Source organism: Eublepharis macularius, chromosome 6 (genome assembly GCF_028583425.1).
Source record: "Eublepharis macularius isolate TG4126 chromosome 6, MPM_Emac_v1.0, whole genome shotgun sequence".
NCBI classification, from domain to species: domain Eukaryota; kingdom Metazoa; phylum Chordata; class Lepidosauria; order Squamata; family Eublepharidae; genus Eublepharis; species Eublepharis macularius.
In genome coordinates, this window is record NC_072795.1 from 41,416,961 (window position 1) to 41,440,791 (window position 23,831).

At 36.8% G+C, this 23,831-nt stretch overlaps 1 protein-coding gene across 2 annotated transcripts in view; it reads right to left on the reverse strand.

Annotated features, from left to right (window-relative positions):
- Nucleotides 1-4,113: 4,113 nt before the first annotated feature.
- RASA2 (RAS p21 protein activator 2) overlaps nt 4,114-23,831 on the reverse strand; it is a 66,136-nt gene continuing 46,418 nt past the window's right edge. Inside the window, exons 14-24 of one of the 2 annotated variants that reach the window (XM_054982988.1) lie at nt 21,093-21,216; nt 20,032-20,138; nt 18,272-18,358; nt 18,078-18,155; nt 17,391-17,464; nt 15,819-15,925; nt 12,381-12,463; nt 11,317-11,525; nt 9,425-9,528; nt 8,714-8,899; nt 4,114-7,704 (exon numbers count right to left, since the gene is read on the reverse strand). In XM_054982988.1, coding sequence (XP_054838963.1) covers nt 7,604-7,704; nt 8,714-8,899; nt 9,425-9,528; nt 11,317-11,525; nt 12,381-12,463; nt 15,819-15,925; nt 17,391-17,464; nt 18,078-18,155; nt 18,272-18,358; nt 20,032-20,138; nt 21,093-21,216 — 1,260 coding nt within the window. In that variant the 3' untranslated portion in view covers nt 4,114-7,603. Of the gene's footprint in view, nt 7,705-8,709; nt 8,900-9,424; nt 9,529-11,316; nt 11,526-12,380; nt 12,464-15,818; nt 15,926-17,390; nt 17,465-18,077; nt 18,156-18,271; nt 18,359-20,031; nt 20,139-21,092; nt 21,217-23,831 lie in introns of both variants that reach the window. The other variant, XM_054982987.1, reaches the window with a different exon arrangement.

Below are 23,831 nucleotides of genomic sequence, written 5' to 3' on the forward strand. Positions count from 1 at the left end.
CAAGTTAACCTGCCCTATGCCATTAGTGGAGCCATCAAATTACACACAAATATTTTTCTGTAAAATGTGTTGTAGTGGATAAAAATAAATGCTAAGGATTCAAAAATATGAGTGAAACAGCATTATGTTCTAAACTTCACCCTACTAAGCTACAAAGCTGGGGCATAATACAACAAAACTACAGATAGACTCACTCAAAAGTTATGTTCTGAAATGCAAGACCATCTTATGTTACAGTCATGGCACTGTTACAGCTCCCTTGTGGCTCTATTTCCATGCTCATATAGTAGTATTTTTAAAGGGTTCTGGGTCACATTTAGACCATATGATCTTTGCCCCCACCCTTTCTGAAAGTGCAAAAATACACTCCTGTAGCCATTCACAGTAACTCCACAGGGTAGCTTTCTTACAGCAAAAATGAACAGGAGTCTCATGACAAGAATTTATTAAGCATAAACTTGCATGGACTACAGACAGCCCACTTCCCCAGATGCATGTAGTGGTTCACACTGGATTCACTTTTATATGGGAGAATATGAAGGAAAAAAACAGTAAAAAGCAAAGAGCCATGAAATGTTCAAGAAAAACAGATACCTGTCCCAATACTCGTAACTGGCAATCTCCCTAGTTTTATTAGTCTAGTGAACACCTGTAATGGCTGAGGACTCCTCAGGGAAGGGAGCATTTTGCATGAGTTTTCCTGACCCCCTGGAGTTCTACAGGAGCCCCAGAAAGCTGCAGAAAGAGGGAAGTGAAAGCAAACTGTTTATAGCCTGGTTTTAACCCCCCCCCCACCGCCTTCAGAAATGGGATATGCCACAGATCAAACCTCTGAGCAGCTGAGCTATGGATTCTCCCCATATTTGATTTAAAAGTATACCACTGTTTTATTAAACTGATACATAACTCAGTCCCATGAGTTTTTACAGCTATGGTTCTTTAAGATACTTGTACCTATGTAACTACACATTGGCAGAGCTGCTCAGCATTCACAGATGACTCAATAGTCCCAATGGAATTAACATCACCCCTCCATTCCTGCTACTACTCTCTCACAATGGTTCTTCACTACATCAAAAGGGACATTAAATGTGTTGACACCAAAATCTTTATATTCCATTCTAAATAGAACAGGGCTAACAAAAAAAATTGAGAGAGGTCTTTCTTGAAAAAAAAATCTCAAGGGTGCATGTACAAACTTTTATTAGGAAACTACTTGTAGGTCTTGTTTTGTATTTATTTGTATTTGTAAATGTTAACATTTTTACAGAAATTTTTTCATACAAATTTATATAATCAACATGCAGAAAACAGATCACCTGATAATGAAGCACAGATGACCAAACATCAATTATAGATACTTGATTATTTTTGATAGGCTGTTAGCTTAAAGTAAACATTTCCCAGACCTTTCTGAACCATCAGTCTTTTTAAGTTTGGCTTAAAACTGGGAAAAAATAACCAAAGTCAGCTTTGGATCCTGAATACCGGGTGACAATATTGTCACATAATTAAGACGCAGTAAAGATTTGGCAGTACACAACTCCCAGAATTTTGAGGTGTGCTAGAGCTCTTGCCCAAGCAGAAATGCAGGAAAAATACAATAGTAGCTGTGTATTCTGGCTTGCATTTCTGATTGGACAAAATCTTGCATAATGTATTTCTGGGCACTATAATACAGGGAATAATATATAGTTAATCTCAGATTTCATCCAAAATATGTCTTTTCCTATTGGTCATGTATGTATCCCATTCCATTATTTGGCAAAATATGTATTAGTACACCACAGGCTGAACAATTGTTCAAATGTTATGGTTTGGATTTTTTTTTTGAGAAACCATACCATCCTAAGCAGTTACACCTGCTTAGGATGGTATGGTAAATCTTACTGTGGTGATAGATTATATAAATAATTATCTGCAGACATTGATACAATGGTTGTCTTGTAGAGATTATAAATATTTTAAAAAGCAAGTAGTTATAAACATGCACATTCCATATTTTAAGATATCCTAACATTTTATCTATACTAATAATTTCTAATCAAAGGTAACAGGGATATTTGTTCCAAACATTTAGTAAGTCATTCACAATAAAATATTTTGTAATAAAGGTTATCCTTGTTTTTTCTATGCATAATTCTTAGAGTTTAGCAGCATCTTGCTTAGATGCATAAATAGGATTGCTTTTTTGCTTTGTCTATTTATTACACTAGTTTCCTTTAAAAAATTGTACTCGATATCCCACATTTGCCTCTAACCCAAAGACAATGTGTAATTTCATATTTAACTTTTAAAAATTCCATTGGAATTTAGCAATTAAGTCTCATCACTCTTGTAGCCGTTTTTCAGGTTTATTGCGGGGTGGTGGTACATTTTGAAAGAAAGGTTTAGTTTGGGAAGGATATTTAATCTTACTGTATTTATTTTTCCAAGTAGCTCTTATATGCCTTTTAAAAACATAGAACCCTATATTCTAAAGAGATTCTGATTATCTTTACTGATGTATGTACCAAACTACCTGCTAGGATGTTTGGTCCACTTGAATAGTCATATAAAATTATTCAAAGAAAATTATTAAAGGTTTATTGCCATGATCACAGTTACCCCTTGATTTACTTTATTACAAGATATCATATCTATTGGATTAATTTTCTGCAGAATTCTGTATGTTCGTTGATTGTTGCTATTTGTTTCACCCATAAAACCTAACCAAAGGGAAGATACTAAATATTAGGTTGGATCCAGGCTATCCTAAGTCGAGACTGTGGGAGGGATCTTTAACAACTTCCATCCTTTTCTCCAGCATTGCTCCCTCCAGAAGTTACTGAAGATTAAAAAAAGCCTCTTGGAAAATGTGTGAGATACAACATAGGGTGGCTGCAGTTGGAAGGGGCTATCAATTGCAGACCCCCCCCCCCCCCATGTTGCACAAACTATTACTTCAGAACATATTCATCCCACTGCATTTGTTGCCTATTTAATACGGTGGAACATAAATCAATTTAGCAATCAACTGAATTTTTATCTACATTATTTAAGTATTTAAAATGGACAACAGTCATTAACAAATTTTCTGCAATATTCAAGTTTCAAACTCCTCTACTGAAAAAAATTAAAATAAAAATGCATTCATTACATCCTAACAAAGCAAATCCACATTCTGAAATGTACTTCAGCCAAAGCAAAATAACTGAGCAGATTTTTCTCTAAGGTAATGCCAGCGAAAACTGTTCTCAAAATCTTTAACTAGTTGTAAGCTACCTGCTTTACCTGAAAAATATTACCACTACCAAAAGTTGCATAGATAAGCTAGCAAAGTCTCTGGCACCGGGTCACATGGGTCTAGGAATTTCTACTATTTTTCAGTCCTGCTCACAGCCCTGATGTTTATTTGTAACCAACTATCTTGCACTTAAGCTACACAGTGCAGTATCTTTTGAAAGTGCATTTATTTCCCATAACAGTAGATTGCTTTAATTAAACTTGGTGTAGATTTAACTTGGCTGATAGATTATAAACAAACTTTAACTGTAAAAGTAATCTGTTTCCTGTATAGTGATCCAGTATAGTAATTTGTAGGCTTGGCTTTTGGGGAGTATGAAAGGTAGATCAGAGTTTAAGACATGTTGAGGCCTTACACTATGTCTAGTTTCAGAGGTCCCATTGCATTACCAAAAATGATAATAATTTAGTAATTTTCTGTAGTTATAGAGGCTTTTCATAACCTGAGGCCCTACAGAGTAGTTTTCTTATCTAGTGCACAAAATGCAGCTTTGAAGTAGATCATTCAGAAGATATACACTGGCTGGTATGCCCTTGGAAATGAAATGACAAACTGATAACATTGCAAGAGGTTGCACTGATTCAAAGATTCTCGATTTCCTTAATGTTAACTACCAACCTAAAGGTTTACCTGTCTTTAACTCTGTTTTTGCACTGGTATACTTTTTTTTTTAGCAGCAGCAGAGCTTATGGGCATAAATGCTAACTTTGTATCATTCACTGATGTACTGATGATATGCTCAGTTCTAAAACATACAAGGAAATTCTTCTCAAAATGGAAACCAGAAGGGATAGTAGAATGAATACAACAAAAGATTATGCGGCACCTTAAAGATTAACATTTATTGTGGTATTAAGCTTTCATGGGGTAGAACCCACTTCGTCAAATACTAGATTTGAATGAATGACAGTGATTTTGCAACACCACAGGACGAATAAATAAGCCAAACTGTAAGATACAAATGGATATTTTGAACATAAAAGTCCGTATTATACATATGGGTCAAAAAGTAATGCATGATACTGACACAAAAATGAATAGAGGAGGCTAATAAATAGTTGAATTCCCAGAGTATATACAGAAGAATCCCTAAGAATGGAACTGTAAAATCATGAACACTGAATAACTCTGAAGGTAACCAGTCACTTAGCCTGTTTTAAGATACATTAATGTGAAGAACCACAGATGCCTGATACATTGCTGTTTATATAAGTTGCCCCTTTGCAATCTGCCAAATATAGAACTGCTTAATGCTTTGCTAGGTTCAGTAAAAGCATATGCTTTATGAATTGCACTAGCAGAGCTGATTGTAATTCATTATACTAAATAAACTTTTCAAAAAAGTTACTGTGCCCATTAACAAAACAGCAGCATGATACTTTTAGGTAAAATTTCCAAGCTTGAAACTTCTACAAGAACAATTTCCATCTTGCCCAGAGTACCATGTACCATTTCACATGTTACATTATGGGGTTTCCACCCAAAAAATGTGAAATGTGAATGCAGCTACGATACTGGTAAAGACATCTCATACATGTACACTTGTCAGGTAGCTGTGACTGGCTGCAATTCCCTGTTAAAGAAACAAGTTTTAACAAACTTAGGCTTGTTTTTTTGCATAATGTGCGAAATGTCCCTTTTTTGTCAGAACGTGTGGCGTTGCTCAAGGCCTGTTGGCCAAATGAGCAGTATCATTAAAGTAAAGAAGCCCAAGTGAATCACATTTTGAATCCGTGAGAACATCTTACAATTTATGTCTATGTAACCATATTCCACACTGGTGGAATTGTACTTATGACACTGAATGCATTTAGTAGGAAAAGTTAAATCTTCAATGGTATGCCCTTGTTCTATAAGATGTTGTATTAAGTCCTTCAAATAGTGTCTAACACCACCTTGGATCATAGCTAACTTGATGAATAAGTGTCTGTCTTACATACGATAAAACAAAGACATATGATGATTTGATCCCACTACTTCTGCAACCAACATGTTACACTTCAGTTAGATAAAAAGCAAAGGCTCAAATGTCTACCATACTCTACGTTAAGCAAGAACATACTCCTATTAAAAATGGCTGCATGCTACTAACCTTAGTCTTGGACAAACAAATTTCAGTGGATATTCTTATTCAGTATTTTTAGTCTGAGCCTATATGCAAGCAGAGTCCAAAATAATCTATTGTTAGAAAGGATTTTTTGAAAGTCTCTAAAGCAGTAAGTGTAGTCCATATTGCAGTTTGGTGTAGTGGTTAAGAGTGATGGGACTCTTAATCTGGAGAACCAGGTTTGATTCCCTACTCCTCCACTTGAAGCCAGCTGAGTGACCTTGGGTCAGTCAGAGCTCTCCGGAGCTCTCTCAGCCTCACCCACCTCACAGGGAGATTGTTGTGAGGATAATAATGACATACCTTGTAAACCGCTCTGAGTGGGTGTTAAGTTGTCCTGAAGGGTGATATATAAATCAAATATTATTATTATTATTGCAAAGGATATCCAGCAGTATCTCTTCCACTGATGCTACCAGCTTTGTCAAATGCTGACTCTACAACATGGGAAGATTACTTTTCCGATATGGTTAACTGGAAAATACCATCAGCTATATATAAGCCTCCTCTGTACAAATCACACATCACATTTGGATCCCATATAATTTCATGTTAATCTAAACCTTCCAGATATTATTTAAGTGTAATTTTCCCGGGCTTCTTTTATGTTTCTACTGTTATTGCACAACCAGTGTATCACTGTGCTGTCAATCCCCACTGGTTCCTTGTTATCTATCAGAAACACACAACCATGGATTTCAAGTGCCAAATAGGGATTTTGGTTTTGAATAGCAGCCACCCACAGTATATGGCAAGTTATGTTTGAAAAGGAAAGATTACTCTTCAAGGAAAAAAAATTCCCACTGGGTATGTGCAACTTCTTCAAAGTTTTTATTTGCTGGTGCAGAAAGCTTTTGGATTGGGCATTTTGATCCTTTGGGGACATCTCTGCAATTTGTTAGGTGATGCCATACTAGACTACTAGTTATGTGGAATATATTAAATAGCTTTTATCTTCTAGCTATTGTACCAGAATTGTATCAAACAATTGTATCAAACATTAATTAAAATTTGGGCAAGTAACAGTAACATTTTTTAAAAGTAAAAAATATTAAGAAGAAATCTACAAATTCTATGACCATGTCTTCATTGGAAATATTTCCATTTTAATAGTGCTCAGCAAATTGCTCCCAAAATAGGGTTTCTAGTACCATAATCAATAATACTGATGAATGGAAGATTAGCCTTTCTTCTGTTATGTGGTAGTTTGTTTATTACATAGACATTTTTATCAGCCTATGGCAATACACAGATCAAGAAGGCAAGTTTAAGAGTTTCCAAAGGCAAAGCTGAGTTCCAAACTTTACCTGGCAAGTAAAAAACTAGATATAAAAATGTTCACAAAAGCATCATTTTAAGCCACAACAGCGATCATTCAACTGATCATAATATTAGATACTACAAAGTATCCAGAAATATAATCTGGAGCTATCCAGATATCTAAAGTGCTTGGAGTGATTTTCAAAAGCAACTATGAAACTCATGTCTAACGTGTAACACCAGTTTTTTGGGCTGTTTTTAAATTTTAAGTAGGAAGGTATCACATAGTATTTAGCAATTTTCTTGGTAGGCTTGAAATCTTATTCCTCCAGAAAAGCCCTGATAGCTAAATAAAATACTCATAACTGGTTATTTGTCAAGACAAAGATGCAGACAATAATTCCATGTCACCCCTTTCACTGCTCACCCCAACTGTAAACAAGATGCAGAGTCCCTGACTTGTCTGGTTTCAGTAATATCTCTTAAATAAAACATTGCTAAATTGTCAATGCACATTTAAAAGTACCACCATTTTTTAAACATAATGTCTACTACAGATTAGCAGATTAAAATAGGACAATTTTAAAAAGTGGCTGTGCGCAGAATATAAAGCTTCAGATCCTTGTGATTTTTGATGCCAAGATCTATCTGCCGAATAGGCACTGATGGTTCACAAATCAAATGATGACGAACTTGGCAGATGCACAATCCTTTCCACAATGGTAGTTACTTTCCTCCCTTATAAAAAGTTTATTCCTTTAGATAGGTCCTTTGATGTGTAGAAAGAACATGTTCCCATTCATCTTCTGGAATGCTGTTCTTTCAGCAGTATGGAAATTCTCTCCCAAAAACAAAATCATATTCTCAAATTGGTCTTTTCCTTATTAAATATTAAATAGATTGTGAACACAGCTAATTTCCAGCCAAAATACATTCTGAAATACTCTGAATCAGTAAACCAGGATTTTGACATATTGAAAATTACTCCAGTTTCTTCTGAATTCATCTGTTGGTCTTGGGTTAGGAAATTTTTCCAACAATTGGATTTTCTCTGTAAAAAACAAACACAAGGTACACCTAACTTTCAGGCAAACAGCTTAAAAATTAGAATAGATGGCCTAGCTTTTCATTCACAAAACTATTTGTGTTAGTGATAGGTGAACTCCCCTAACTTCAATTATTATAAGCATCCTTAAAGAATGCAGTTGAAAAAAGCTCCATGCTTAAATCAAGCATTTGAATTGATTTTGTAAAGCAAAATTATGAACATGTGCAGGATGTGCTGTTAGTCTATTTCTACTCTAGTCATCATGAGCCCTAGTTGGCCTGCAGCTGTGGCAGAGCTAAGCAAACGCTCCCAAATGGGTGATTAAGGCTTCATGGAATTGTGCAGAAGTATTCTGAAACTGTAGAAGCCCCCTTGCCACAAATCCCTGTGTTTGTCTGACCATACGCAGAGATGGTTCCCAAAAAAACAACTAATGGTTTAAGCAAAGGCTTAATTTTTTACTATTACTCCACCCAAGTTTTTATTTTTTTCACCTTTCTAGCTCATGAGGAACCAAAAACAATTTAAATTGTTCTCAAATGCCAGTTTCTTTCTCATGGTAAGTTCTATACACATGGATGGAGCTTTGTATGAACAGGGCATGAGAGGATAGCATTAGAAATGCTCTAAGTGCATACATGACAGCTAACATAGGATCAGCCGTTCTTATCAAGTAATAATCATGAATGAATCCAACAGCTGAAATAAAGCACTCACATAAGAGATTTTTTCCCCAGAGCTCCCCAAAATTTCCAGTTACTTAACTAAAAAAAATGAAAAAGGCTTCATAAAAAATTACTTCTCAAGATTTTTACCAGGCCTTCACATCTGTATGTCTAAGAGTGACATGTTTGTATTTCATTCAATCACTGATTTTCAGAAGCAGCAATCACATATGTGAAGTGACAAGAATTTGTTGAGTGAGATTTTAGAGTTAGGTGATGTACCACACCAGGGTATATCCTGAAATTGTCAGGAGCTGTGCCACTCTGAAGGTGAAATACTTACTCACTGCCATACTTAGCACTAGATGACCTCTTCTTTTGGTATCTGTCATGATGTTCAGACAACTTTTCTACTATAGCTATTATTTGTTGAAGAGTCTGAAAAGTTGCTACTGAGTCCTCAATTGTAAAATGGGAATAGTCATCTGGTTCTTTCCGTGGACCCTGATAGACTGCTATGCTTCCACAAGCCTCTAAAAATAAGAAAAATTAGAAGTTTTCATTTTTGTTAAAAATGCTTCTTTATTCTTTAATGAAATAATGGATTTTAAAACGTAAATGAAGAAAGAAGAGTATTTGCTGCGTATAATATTTTCCATTTAATCCTCATATACAACTTGGTAAATAACTCATATCTTGTAAAAGCTGATCACTACTACTGCGGCTGCTGCTGAGGGGGGGAAAACCTGTTTCTCTTATAGCAATGGGACTTAAATCTTATTAAGTATGTTCTCTTTAAAAGTCTGTAAAATGGGGAAAATTTATATACAAATTGTGTGCACATTTACAACCTTATTTAATTTACTAATTGGGATAAATTACCGTTGGATAGGTTTGAGAAACAGAGCCCAAAATAGCTGAAGTGGGGACTATTTCATTTCTCATGTAATATTAAAGAATTTTGTTCAAAATGGACAAAGGAGAGTGATAGGGCTAATTCTTTAGAACCTTTTCACTATTATTTTTAAGAAGCTGGTGCTACTTTAATGAATCAGTACCTTGCATCTTCTGCAGTTTGGGCATGTTGATAGCAAAAAGTGAGAAGATTCTCTCAGTTTCTCTATCTCCATCAATCTCTATTTGAATGTCAGCAGGTGCACCTCTACAATTAAAAGATATAAAAGGAACAGACTTACTTACTAAAAGCCATTCTGTAACGGAGTCTAAACATCTTAACACCAGTGTTCAAAATAGGTATTATTTAGCAGGCTAAAACATGAATTTTGACAAAAAAAAAAGAAGTAGAAGGAGTAACAACTTGCTTCCAATGGGCTATAATACTGCAACGGAAAGTTTATGATTGGTTAAAGAAAAGTGAGGTGTGAATACACTAAGGGAAAAGTCGTAATGGATAAATGTTTTTATTTATCCCAAAATCACCAACACTGGCAACCCGTGGAAAATTCCTGCTAACTGATGTGGGGCATGATTTTTGCTGATTCCCACTGTAGATCTCCAATTCCCCTCCCGCCAATGCTCATCCTGTTCTCCAGAAGCAGCATTTTCGAGGGCATTTTGGGCTGTAGCAGCTGGAGAGGAGAGTCCCACTCCAATGATAAAAATCCCTTCCATTAGCAGAGATTTTCTTAAAAAGTAAAGCCTAAGAGTCAAAAAAGATCAGAGGAGACAGTAGTGAAGACAGCGCTATATATCTACAAAGGCTGAGGACCCCCTCCATATTCTAGGAGTTCTGTTTTATTCACCTCAATGCAGCTATCATGATGACAGCTACACTGCTGTCTTAAATTGGGAAAACCAAGATAATCTGTTGTTGAGAGCCAAGTGAATCCCCCACCTTAGAACTACCTGGGAATCCAAGCAGCACTGTGGCTCCTGAGGAGCAATCAGCTCTGCCTGGTTCAACTGCAGGTTCTCAGTCAAGCAGGGGGCTCTGACGATTAAGAGTTGTCTTCAAGTTGTCAACTCCAAGTGAGCTCCAGTCAATCACTCATTGAACCTGTTTGTGCTCTTTTTAAATGTCAAGATGTTTCTGTGTAAAACAGGAAGAGATGTTGTAATTCTACACCACAGCAATGAAGTTAAGCTCACAGCCCACTGACACCTCACTAAGGAAGCCAGCATGACCAGATCTTATGTCCTATAGATCTGCTGGCTGGAAAGATTTGTTTTCTGCACTTCTACCTTATAAAATTTAAGCCTGATAGAAGAGTCTTGGTGGGCTTGAAAGCTTGCACAATGTGTGTCAATATGACAGACCCTAAAAAAGGTATTATATTTATTTACTTAATGTTACGTATAGTCCACCTTTCTCCCTGAGACTCATGGTGGAGTACACAGTACATGGATTCTGTTCTGTGAAAAAAAGCCATTACTCATGATTTAATTTTGGAGAATCTGGCCATTTTATGAGGGAGAGTAGATATACTACCTTTGTTGTATGACAGATTTCCTAAACTAGTTTTGAAGGTAATGCTGAGAACTCTGGGTGATTTCAGCATTCAAACTAAGGTCAACCTTACAAATGTGTGCTAGGCTTGAGAAGCCTACCTTCTTCCCCTAGCCTAGGGGTTGTCTACCCCTATCTTGTCCAACAAATGTTACTTATCACATTATTGATCTGTGGGTGAGGATATCTAGGTTGTTTCCACTTTCATGGATATCATCATTCAGAGTTGCTCTTACTATTTTCAATTGAATCTGATTCTGAGTGGGTACTCAACACATCAGGGTATCAGGGTTAATGAGTAAGAGATGAAGGATTTCAAATCTAGATACAAGACTGACAAGTAGCCTCTAAGCATATTAACAGTTTCTTATTAGATCTGAGATCACTGACTTAGCAGTCAATGCACAATAAAGAATGCACAATAAAGGAAATCTTACTTTCTAAGACATATATACAATCTCTTTTTGTGCAGAAGTTACTTACGCGGTGCATGGTGTACAACCCACTGTGTTCTCTGATGTGGCTTTACAGCAAAGCCAGTTCCCATTCAAGAAAGCAGAGGGATGATAAACACTCAGTCTCCTTTGGTTGCATCTGCTTACCCGGCAGAGAGCTTCAATCCACTCACTAGCTTCCACACAATTATTTGCTTGAACATAAAGTGTCTTCTCAGCATGTATCACTTGAAACATCTGAAAAAAGCAAAGCAACTTTTCATTAAGATACTAGCTGAGTTCAGTTAGGGGACATTAATGCAAAGAAATACCACAAGTTTTTCTGCATTCCTGTTTTATGCAATACAGATTTAATAACTTTACTCCATCAGTGTGTAGCTGACACACTACCACATATTCCAGCTGCTCTTCTCTGCTCTCACCCACACAGCTATTTGTCATACTTTTTCTTGTCCAGAACACCATCTATTTCAAAATCAGGAAACTGCTAATCAGAGTGTCCAGTCATTCATTATGTTAATGCTTAAGGAGCTCCTTGAATAAAAGAATAATTGGAAGCATCAATAGCAGTATCTCTAGTTGAGCGGCATCTACCAATCAGGGACATCTCCAAGAGAAACTTGAAAGAAATAGAGCATATCAAACTCTTAGCAAGAGTTCATTTTTCTGATTCAAAGATTTTCTTCAGTGTCTTAAAAAGGAAATTATTTTGGAAGCATCATCAGCTGAACCACTGGAGGCATTTGATTCCTAGATGCTACCACATGAAGAGCCTACATGGTAAGCTAATTCTGTACATTACAGTGGCCATATTGAAGCTGTTTCAATCAGCTTCTGAATGGGAGGCATTCCAGTGAACGTACTCTTGAACAAAACATTCAGACCTCAAACCTACAGCAATGGCCTATAGAAGGATGGCTTTCTTGATGCCCCCAATTATGCAATTTGGCAACAAACCATGATTTTGAAGCAATTTCTGTTTGCTGATATTAAGCTAGCTGTTTTTTAGCTTTTATGTGGGACATTTTTAGTGCTCTCCGTGTTCTGTTTTAAAGGCCTTTACAATATAGTATGTTTCAAAATTAAACTTACGTTTTTCTTGTTAAAGGAGCTCTCATCAAGTTTTTCCACTGCAAGGATGTTTCTAACTGGAATACTGTAAATTGGCTCTTTATCTGCATAAAGAGTTAATGAACTGATGTAAGCCAGAAAAACATTATTACCACTGCAGATCATCATGCATTCGATAAATGCTTAGCAAAATGTACACTGAAAAAATATACTTGCCCACCCTGTAGTAGCTATTTAATACATGCATGACCAGCCCATTGTGAACATCAACAGTAATTCTCCTAGCTCATGTGGTCAAAAACATTTCAATCAGGCCTTGAATCTTCATAGAAAGAAAAAATATTATCAAGTAAAGCCATTGTTGGACAAACACGTTAAATATGTGAACAAAATGTTATCTGAAAGGAACTACAGTTTACTCTGGAAAATGCTTTCAAAATATTCAAGATTAAAGTGTCTCTCTTATTCAGTTTTCTATAAAATTATTGTAGCAACATAAATAAGCAAACAATAAAACAGCCCCCAAACTATATATAACTGGCTTGCAGCCAGCTGCTTGGGAGTAATCTTGGGCTACTCCTCATTACTATTAACAAGCAGCTGGCATTGGACAAGGAGGCGTGTGCTTTTTCATCTCTCCTACAGGCTTGCTCTTTGCCTTCATCTCCAGTGCTCCAAGGGTATGGGCGATGCTGGAGGGCTAGGAACGACCAACTGGGATTCACCTGTTGCCTCAGGGCTGGAGAGCATTGGTGGCTCTGCCTCAGCTGCTGGCTGTTGGTCCTGATGAGCCTGCAGATGTCAGCTTGCTTGCTGGTTCCTGGTTCAGGGCTAACTACCCAGGGTTCCTCCTGAGAAGTCATCTTCTCCTGAGGAGCCCTCAACACTGCTGTGCCATGACTGGACTATGACCAATCCCCAACTACCATCATCTGTGTCATGTGAGGATTGTTTTCCAACAGGACAGACATAACAAACCACTGAAGAAAAGACCAGAGACCCTCAAAAATGTTTGCTATGATCTATCTTATTGACTGTATCAAATGAAACAGAATGATCTAACAAAATTAAGAAGAATGTTCTTTATCCCACTGCAAATGAATATCCTCCAGGACAAACAATTTCCTTTTTCAGTCCTGAGGGAACCTTCTTGGCTCTGGAAGACATTAATGATCTTAATGACCATAAAGGCAAAGAACCTTAATTAACCAGCAAGGGCAAGGATCCAGCCTACAAGTGGTGGCTTTATAACCACAAGTAATCTGTCAACTTTCAACTTGTGAGCAATCCAAAATGATCCAAGAAAAAGCAACAAGAGAGTTATTACGTACAGAGTCAAATACTGCTGATACAATCTCTGCCACTAATATGGAGGGACTGTGGCCCAGTAGTAGAGCACCTGCTTTGCAGGCAGGTCTTGTGCAATTCTCTGACTCTCCATTTAAAAGAAAAAGGTAGTAGGAAATGTGAAAAACCTCTGCCTGAGACCCTGGAGAGCTTACTGACCTTGACAGACCAATGGTCTAACGCATTATAAGGCAACTTCATGTGTCTTTATAAAGCACAAGTTGGATCAGATATGAGCAACTTTACAAGCAAAGAATCAACCAGGCATATCACACTGGGGGATTCCGCATGATTGACTTTGATCGGACTTCCTGAGCAGTCATGCTGCAGTGGAGTCATATAAATTCCACCGCTCCCCGATTCCACATTAAGGCTTTTGTTTTGCATTGACATTTCATTTCATCATGCTCAAAGTCCATTGTGCAGAATTTGCCAGTATAAAAATCGATTCCTCATTGCTTTTTCCGGGAGAAGTGTCGACAGACTTTTTTTAATTTTTGTTTTTCAAAAAAACGTTGCTACATCAAACAAACACATCAAAATTTTTCTCAAAACACACGTTGCTACATATAAACGTTGCATCAAGCAAACACATCTGATAGGTCAGAGCATTTCCCACTGATATCGTGGAATGAGTATTGGTTAATGACATTTAGAGGGAAATTGTTACCGATGACCCTGCTTTCCCTCTGCCTCAGAGGCTGTCAGCTAGCAACAAGTAACGAATTTGGCACATTGAAAAATGGACCTGTTATTGGGCAGCTGTCGTCACGTGGGGAATCACCCACTGAATAACCAAGGTTGACTCTCCAAAGATTCCAGCCAAAAGATCTTGAACACTTAAACGAGTTCTGTGGGATATGATTCAGCTCACACAATTGTAACAAGGAAGAAATACTTCTTTGTCACAATCACTTCTGCCTCATAGGCCTTCCAATGTGCTACACCATGGCTATTCTTGTACCACCACTGATCAAGACATCACCCAATCAATGCCATGTTTCCCAGCTCTTCTGTAAGACAGGGAAGAGTGTGGGGAGAATATCATGGAGAGAAACAGAATGAAGTACAGCAACTTTATATATGGCCTCTGTCAATCCTGCACTACACAGCAAGATGAGGGTACCCACACAGCATCCCCCAGAGCATTCAGGAAACCTGCTATGTCTTTTGAGTCTCTGAGGACAGATTACATGGATTCACCATCCAAGGAGTTTTACATACTTTGACCTACTGTGGTGAGTTTATCAAATTAAAAATGTGCCTTTAGCAGACAGTAATCTGACCATGACAAAATTCAGTTATCCAGTTCTGCAACTAGGTCAAATGCTTGCTTCATAGCAGTACAGTAAATCCAGAATGTGCCCATGTTTAGGGCTCAAAACAATCTGAGCCAGTCCTAGATTCTGCATAGCAGCCATGATATGCTGAATACTACTAGACATGATTTCCACATCCATCTTGGTCCCTCAGCAAAATAAATCTGGGGACCTTCAATACCATGTTGCCGGATCACTATCAAGTGAGCAGTTAAGCAGATAGTACCCCAGGAGAATTCTCAAACTTTCTGGGGAACCCAGCACAAGGAATATACAATCTATCCTATCTTTGAATGATGAAGCCTCACAATGGATTACAGCTACACCCTTTCCCGGTCCTCCATATCAAAGTTGATGGTGATCCAAGCATACACTGGAACCACTTCCATCATACTGCGCTCTTTCAGTAAAACAGGTCAGGTCAACCACTTCTAAGATGGTATAACAAGACAGTCATAGAGTCTGGGGTTTTTTTGCAGAACCAACATGAAGGATCCGGGAGAATCTGGAGTAACAGCACACACACTCCTTTAGATAGAATGAAGATTACACTACTCAGTAGTAAGCAGGACCTCTGCCAGAGACCATGGACAGTTGCTGCCTGTCAGGGTAGATAATACTGACCTTGATATATTGAGTCAGACCACTGGTCAAAGGCATTTTCATATAGAACCACACTGTAATGAACTCAGTTAACTTGTAACAGAAGAACACTGTTCAAAAAAATCAGCAAATAGACAGACCATATCGTATACCTTGAAAAGCTAGCATCACAAAAAAGAAGTTTTATTACCTTGTTGTTTGTGATATGTGAGCTCTCTACTGGTAAGAGAGAACCAGCGTTTCTTGAAATTTTTTTTTCCAATGCGAGTTCTTCCTTGTGCTCTTTTGTACATTTCCCTATGAAAAGAACAGAGTAGTAATATGTGGATTAGAGATGGGCATGAACCGGGAAAAATCCGAACTATGTGGTTTGTCACATTTCACGAACCACAAACTTTCACGAACTTGCCCCAGTTCACAAACTGGTTTGTTTGGTTCATGAAAATATCACTTTCAGGGTAGCAGAAGGTCTGCAGAATAGGGGTTTGCGCTTCTGGTTTCCAGCTGATGGGAGGGGGATCCTCCTCCTATCAACTGAGGTCCTTTTCGCACTGATACTTTAAAGCATTTCAATATCAGTTCGGCTTCCCATGTTTGCAGGAGTTTGCTTATTCCCTGCTGGCTTTAAAGCCAGGATAGGGTTAAATGGCTGGTTTTTCCCTTCCTCCTTTGGGGTATGCACACTCTTTTTTTCCCCAAAAGCAAAAAAGGGTTGTAATGTTGTAATGTTACTGCACATTCCTCCTGGCTTTAAAAGCCAGGAAAGGATTAAATGGCTCCTTTTCCCTCTCTCCCAGGAATGTGTCAGGCTTTGAAAAAGAGAGGAAAAAAAACAAGAGTTTTGCACAGCCCTTTGGAAACAAAGTAGCTGGGAAGCTGGGAGGGAAATGAAACAGCAGCCTGTTCGTGACGAACTTTGGTTTGTATTTTGGTTCATGCCCATCTCTAATGTGGATACTTTCTTTTTTGTAAATAATTTCAAAAGTTTCCAGATGCATCCACTTTAAAGGCCAAATGCATCCACTTTAAAGGGTTGCAATTTAAAGAATGCAATTTCCACATGTATTTATATGACCTTTTCCAGGAAACTATATGGGTAACATATAAGCAGTATGTGGAATAAGAAACTGTCTGGACAAAACTGAAAGATCTCTAGGAATGTTAACCAAAAGTCTACATAGCCAAGGATGCATGTGAATATCAGCTACGTACTAGAACTTCCTCCAAATAAAAGTTTAATTCATCTGAAGGATTTATATGCCAATGTACTCCTAATATGGCATTCAAACCAGCATAGAAAAAGACCAATTAAAGGAAATTATATTAATACAGCAAGCAAACTGAATAGCAGCAAAGAGCAGCTAGATGATTCCAGACTATCTTAGTTAGCCTTCTGAAGGCTGTGAAAACAGGATGAAAAGCAAAAAGGATGCATAGAAAATATTGCAGCTCTGAAAAACTATAACCTCTTTCCATCTTTTAATCTACAGAAAGTGTGGTAGAGAGACAAAAATGACAATACCAGAACATAGCACTGAACCAACAGGGACAGTCTGTGCACTATTGTAATATATACATCTATGAAACTGTATGACTTTGTATTGCCTTCGTGTCTAGCCTCACTGCTATTGCTTGAAAGAGGTTTTGTACCTCAATAGCCAGAGGCTCTAGGCTATTTCAAAGGAAGCAATCCAAATCCTGCAAAAATCACATGCTTAAGAAAAATTGTTGGTCAATATACAGCATTTCATATTTCAGTTACCCTTCTTTTAGATGCACTGGCTCACTCATGACATTTGGCTCTTTACTTTCTGTAGATGATACTTCATCTAAAAACTGAACAAACAGAACATTAGAAGAATGTGAGTTATTTTCCGGATGTAATTAAAAAGCATCCTTTATTGAACCCTAAAGTAGGCTCTTATTAATTTATGCTTTCAAAACTGTTTATTTTTCCTTCACATCTGTGAATATATATATATTTAAGACATAACTCAACAATGTATTTTGTCAGAGTTAATCAGGTGTGATTAATGGCATATAAACTGCAGCTACTTTGTTGGGGGAGGGAGGCATCTGTGTTTTATTCTATTGGTTATTGGCAGGGAGGGCGGACTAAAAATCTAATCTAATAAATAAATAATAAAAAATAAGTGCCTTTAGCCACACCGAAAGGTGGTATAGAACCATTTTAATAATTAAATATAACATATAGTAAGGAAAATGCAAGACCTGGACTGGACACATGGGAATTCTAATACCATCCAGCCCTGAAGCCTGCTGGATGACATTTGGCCAGCGCTCACTCTTTGCCTAGCCTACCTCACTGCTGTGATGAGAAATAAGTGGGATAACCCTCAAGTACACTGCTCCGAGTTCCTTGTAAGAAGCATGGGATAAATAAAAGTAAACGTCAACCCCTCCCCGCACATATGCATAAATAAGATACCTTTTTGACGGCTTCAGTATATTCCTCTTCCTGAAACATTTTGAAAAAATCACACATAAATGACTCCTTGAAGCTTGACTGAAGAAAGAAGATGTATACAACAAGTAAGTCTTAGTGTGTATACTAAGTATGTATACAAGTAAGTCTAGTACAACACCAAAAGAAAAATAAAAAAGGAATAATTATCCACTTACTAGCTTGCTTTTGGACAAACTTCCCCAGCTTCCCAATGTTTGGATGGCTTTTGATATAAGGGTTAATGTTCTAGATGTCTGTACATCCTAGAAGCAGTATTAGAGAAAACAAAAAGTAAAATAGACAGATACAGTAAAGATAGCAAAGTTCAACTATTTTGAAAAATGTGGCCAGCAAATACTATATAATAATGTGCCCGTCATACTGTTACAATAAAAAAGTACTGTCTGCCAAGCACATAGTCTCTACATGGCAGTAGTTTTAAGATGGGGCTCTCACATAATAAGCCTCACTGAGATGAAGAGAGTAGTGGTTTGTAGACTACATCCAAATTTGCCTGAAAAATATAATCTGTAACGCAAAACATCTTCATGCATTTTATATTTGCTACATCTCTACAAAAAAAAGTAAACTAACTGCACAAAACAAGTAAGTTTTTAAAAGTTCTTATTCTTAAAAGTTCTTAAAAATTCAAAGTCTTATATGTGCTCCAGGCATTAACAGTATGCACTGGTTTAGAGGCATCCAGAGCCAGTAGTTGACATTTTAAAATTTAATCTGAGTAATCAAGGTAATTATGCTTTAATGTAATGTTTAAGGAACACATTTGATATTTTTTATACTTCACACAAAATTCCAAGTATTCATGCCACTATGAGCTTATATCAATGGAATAACTATTAAATACAGCTTCTAATGCAGCAACTGGTACTACACAAATTACTGTCTCTTCATTAAGGCTGAAGGCTAAAACTAATTAGCTGACTAGAGACATATATTTGCCATACTTAGATACCAAGTGTCTTGCTAACAAGAGATAGAAACCTAAGCAGAGGCATGGAGGCCAAGAGTGAGCAGACTGTGTCATGGATAGGTGAAAATGAGTCAATAGGCACAGTGCATATGCATGTGGAACTGAGAGCACTGTTTAGCCACAAGCTAAACAAAGGAGCCATTGGAACTATTCAATGTCATTTAATTAAGGGACAAAGTCAAATGTACATTGAGCACATAACAATTTTGCCAAATGTAATACCTTGGTCCCCAAAATTTTCATTCTCCTATGAAACATTGTTCATATATACATTGCAGGAATTCTACTGAGCAAATAAATTCATATCAGTGATTCAATTTTAAAAAAGGGATTCTGGATTATAAAAAAAGGGATTTGGGGATTATTTGCACAGACTTTTAACTATTGCCTTGACTATTTTTATAATGCATTTACACTGGAATACATCATTCAAGTTTGGTGAGAAAAGTCCATAATAAAAAAAAAGAATATGAGAATCATCCTGTAAGGCCCCTTCATGAATTATACACTCACATTCAGGAAGAAACAAAATATGTTGACTGTCACCTCTGACAATTTCTACAAAGTTCTCAGCAATGCTATCAGACAAAATCAGATGTCAAAAGCAAGCCACACAGATTCTTATACGCTCCTTCAGCATAAGAAGAGCTTTCCACTTTAAGATTTGCTGCCAGGATTTTTTAATCAATGGGAAATGCTTACAAATCATGTGTTAAAATGATTAGTGTAAAACTATGCAGCCTGCCTGCCTAGTGGCACGTGCTTTACAACATGGAGATGGCTCAGTGCATTGTTTATAGAGATAGTTATCTAGAGTTAATTTAATAAATCTTGGTGGCCTGTAAGTTATCAGTCATGCCCTTCATGTTACAATGCTAAATTAATTCCCATATATGTCTTCCTAAACTGCCTACAAAGTTTCAACAGAACATCATCAAAACTTACTGGATGGTGAGGTCGTAAATGGAAAGTATGAGGCGATACTACAGCTACAGCAAAGAAACGAAGAAACACAAAGCTGCTCACTGCAGAATACTGTACATGAGGGTCATCTGCAGAGAAAAACCGTGAAATGTAAAATGTACTATAACTTAGTATGAAATGAAGACAGCAAAAGCCTTAGAAGGATATAGGACTAGATCCAAAGATTTTTTTTTCAATGGTAGAATTGCACTGGATTTTTACTAGTTCTCATTCCCCCTTCACATGGAGCTTAGCACTTTTCCAGGAGATTCCCCTGACCCTAGGGAAGCAGCATTCTGGAGGGCCTAGTGGGCTGTAGCCAGAAGCAGGAAAGCTATGTTCTGCAAGCAGAACTGAATTTGTGATGTGGTTTGGATTCAACTCAGTGTCAATAGGCAAGAACTAGCACTTAGCATGAAATGACAATATGGTTATGATGTAAGATGCCTTGCTATATATTACGTGCCATGTCTCAATCACTATACATTATATGTATTTTTCAAGAAATACACTATTCTAAAGGCTTTCAAAGTAGAGCTATTTGCTTTCATTTGTAGAAACAGCAATTCTCTTTGGTGAGTATAGTACACAGAAGCAATTGCTTTACTTTTTCTGCAGAACAGAGAAAACTACTTGCTACTCAAGAGTTATACACTTGTCAATAAATTAGTAGGTATACAGCAGTAGTTCAAAATACTACTCACTACAACATCTTAAAGCATCACCTATTTTTCTGCTGTCATTTCTTGTGCATCTTTGTTTCAGTCTGCTATTTTTCAAATTGCTACTCTGCTGCAGTAAGCATGCAGACTCTACTATAGCCATGACTATTAAATGACAAAACACACATGTGCTTTGTATACAGTCTACGGTAGGCTAGCAATGTTTACCATGTATATTAAAAAATTCATCCAAGAGAGGTAAAGAATACAAACTACTGTTTCAGCTATTTCCAGACTCAAATCATGGGTAATATTTTCATGAACTTCAAGAGACTTCAGTGAGGTCTTATGTCAGTTTCTAAACAAAAAATGCATACTTACTGGGGAATCTTTCAGCAGCCAGACTTCTCAGAGAGCAAAATACATCACACATTAGTGTAGGGCAACTTATACTTGACTGTACTATTGTACTGAATACTTTGTCGACATAGTTGCGTAAGTTTTCCTGCAAGGAAGAAAAATTTCAGAAAGCTATGGCCACAGAGAAAACATACAGTATGGGTTTTATTCTATTTTGATCAAGAATTTTCATTCTACTTTAATCAAAGATTTAATAGCTAAAGGTTATAAATGTCAATGGTTTTTGTATGCTCAACTTCTAGAAAGGTTCAAATCAGATAAAAAATTATGGAGCTTTGATTATGAGAAGATAGAGTTTGAAAAAGAGCTCTGTACAAATGACAAACATGTTATTTCCAAAATGTATAAACTTTTATTGAAATTTGAAACAGAAGAAGAATCTGTGAAATACTGTTTGATAAAGTGGGCTAAAAATTTTGAGTATAATATATTGATGGACCAGTGAAAAAACATGTCAGTAAAGGGGCTCCAATCTACTTTGAATTCCACACTTAGAGAAAATTTTTATAAAATGATATATCGGTAGTATATGTCTCCTGACAAATTAGCAAAAATGAGTAAAAGTATGTCAAATAAATGTTGGAAATGTGAGCAACATGAAGGAACATTTTATTATCTTTGGTGTACTTGCTCTAAAGCTAAAAAATTCTGGTCATAAATTCATATGATAATACAAAAAATGTTGAAGATCAATATACAATTTAAACCAGAAGCTTTTTTGTTGGGATTAATCAATAAACAGTTGGAAAATCAACATGATATTTTATTTCTATATATGACCATGGTGACTAGGCTTTTATATGCGCAAAAATGGAAAAGTACAGTATTGCCTTCAAACAAGGACTGGATTATGAAAATGACAGAGTTAGCGGAGATGGCTAAACTTACAGCTCTGATCAGAGATAAAACATTGTCTATTTTTATGGTTAACTGGAAACCGCTTATTGACTTCCTGCATGAGACAAGGAAAAATGAACTGATGATTTGTGGATTTGATTTTTAAGAAGGTAAATTTGGGAAAAATAAATAGAAGGGGGGCAGTATTGGGAAAGGTAAATTTTGGAGATATCAAAACTAAAAGCATAATGTTTGTTAAAATATAAAAGGTGTTATAGAGAAAAATAGAAAATGAAATATGTATTATTGTTTTTTGTTATTTCTAATCTTTTTGTATTCTTTTTTCTTTACTTTTGTCTTATTTCTTTGCCCTTTTTACTGGGCTTTTAATCTTACTAATAAAATAAAATGAAAGAAAGAAAAAGAAAGAAAAAGAAAAAGAAAGAAAGAGAAAGAAAGAAAGAGATTTTACGCTGCTTTTCTAGGGATCTGGCCCAAGGCAGCTTACAAAATAAGCACACACAAAAAATTTCACCCACGATGCTGGATCCAGATGAAATTTTCCAATGACAGAATGGACCTTTTCCCCTCCCACTTCCCATTGCAGTCCACTGATCACCTGAAATGCTGTTCCAGGGATCATTCCCCGAGGAATGATATGAAGGAGGTTTACAGAGGGAAGGGAGAAATTGGTAGAAATTGCCACCTTAATCTGGATCCAACCATGGTCCTCTTCTCCCATAAAAACCTTTGAGTAACTTACAAATTAATTAAATCAGACACCAACAGATTTGCAGAAAGAGAGCCCTAAAATACTTTACAAAGGTTTGCCCACTCTAGACTGCTGCACCAGTTATGATATTTCATAAGCAGCATGATTTGGCCACAATTATTCATGCAATGATTACATCCAGACTGGATTACTGCAATGAGCTCTATATGGTGCTTCTCTTGAAAACAGTTTGAAAGCTCCACATGATGTGGCAGTTTATCTGGAGTTCACTAAACATACCACATTATGCTGTAATGTTGAAGGAGCTTCACTGGCTACCTATTTGCTTCTGAGCTTCTGAGCACAATTCAAGTGTTTATTAATAGGTCTGAGATCCTAACTAGTCTGGGACCAAAATCTCCTATAAAATCTTCTGGACAGTCCCTTGCTTGTCAGTGCCCATCTTTTCAAGTACGGAGGTTGGCCACAGGTGAGAGGGCTTTTCCCATGGCAGTACCCCTTTTGTGGAATTCCTCCCTCTGCAGACTTGTCTGGCAGCTAGCATGGCTAAGTGCCAGGTCAAAATCGTACTTTTCCCCCAAGCCTTTAACTGCCTTTTTAAAAAAGTGGTTCATGTTTGTTGAGCCAACTGGATGGCATCACTGAGTTCATAACTGGTTTATAGTTAATATTTTGCTGTTGTTTCTTTAAAAATACTGTGATAACTCTTATGAGGTGTTTTGTGAAATTATATGGGTTGAATGTTACTAGATAAAATACTTTAAAATTCAAAAGCATATTAAATCATCATTCAGCAAAACTTTGATGAGACAGAGGCCATTTGGCAATGTTTTCCACTTACACTGCAGTTCAAGTGTATTAACAAACCAGGTAAGAACACATGCATCAGGAAATGTATTTATTTAAAACATTTCTGTGCTGCCTTTCCACTCAAATAGGGTCCCCTGAGGCAGCAGATATCAAAAACATTAAAGCATCATTTTAAATGTATATGTAAAATATTTAAGAACAAAATAAAAACATACAGACAGAAACATAATAGGGGAGGAGGGCCAGTAAAAGTTTACTGAGGGTATGCCAAACAAACCCAAAAGTCTTCTCCTGCTGACAGAAGACAGTAACAGAGGGAG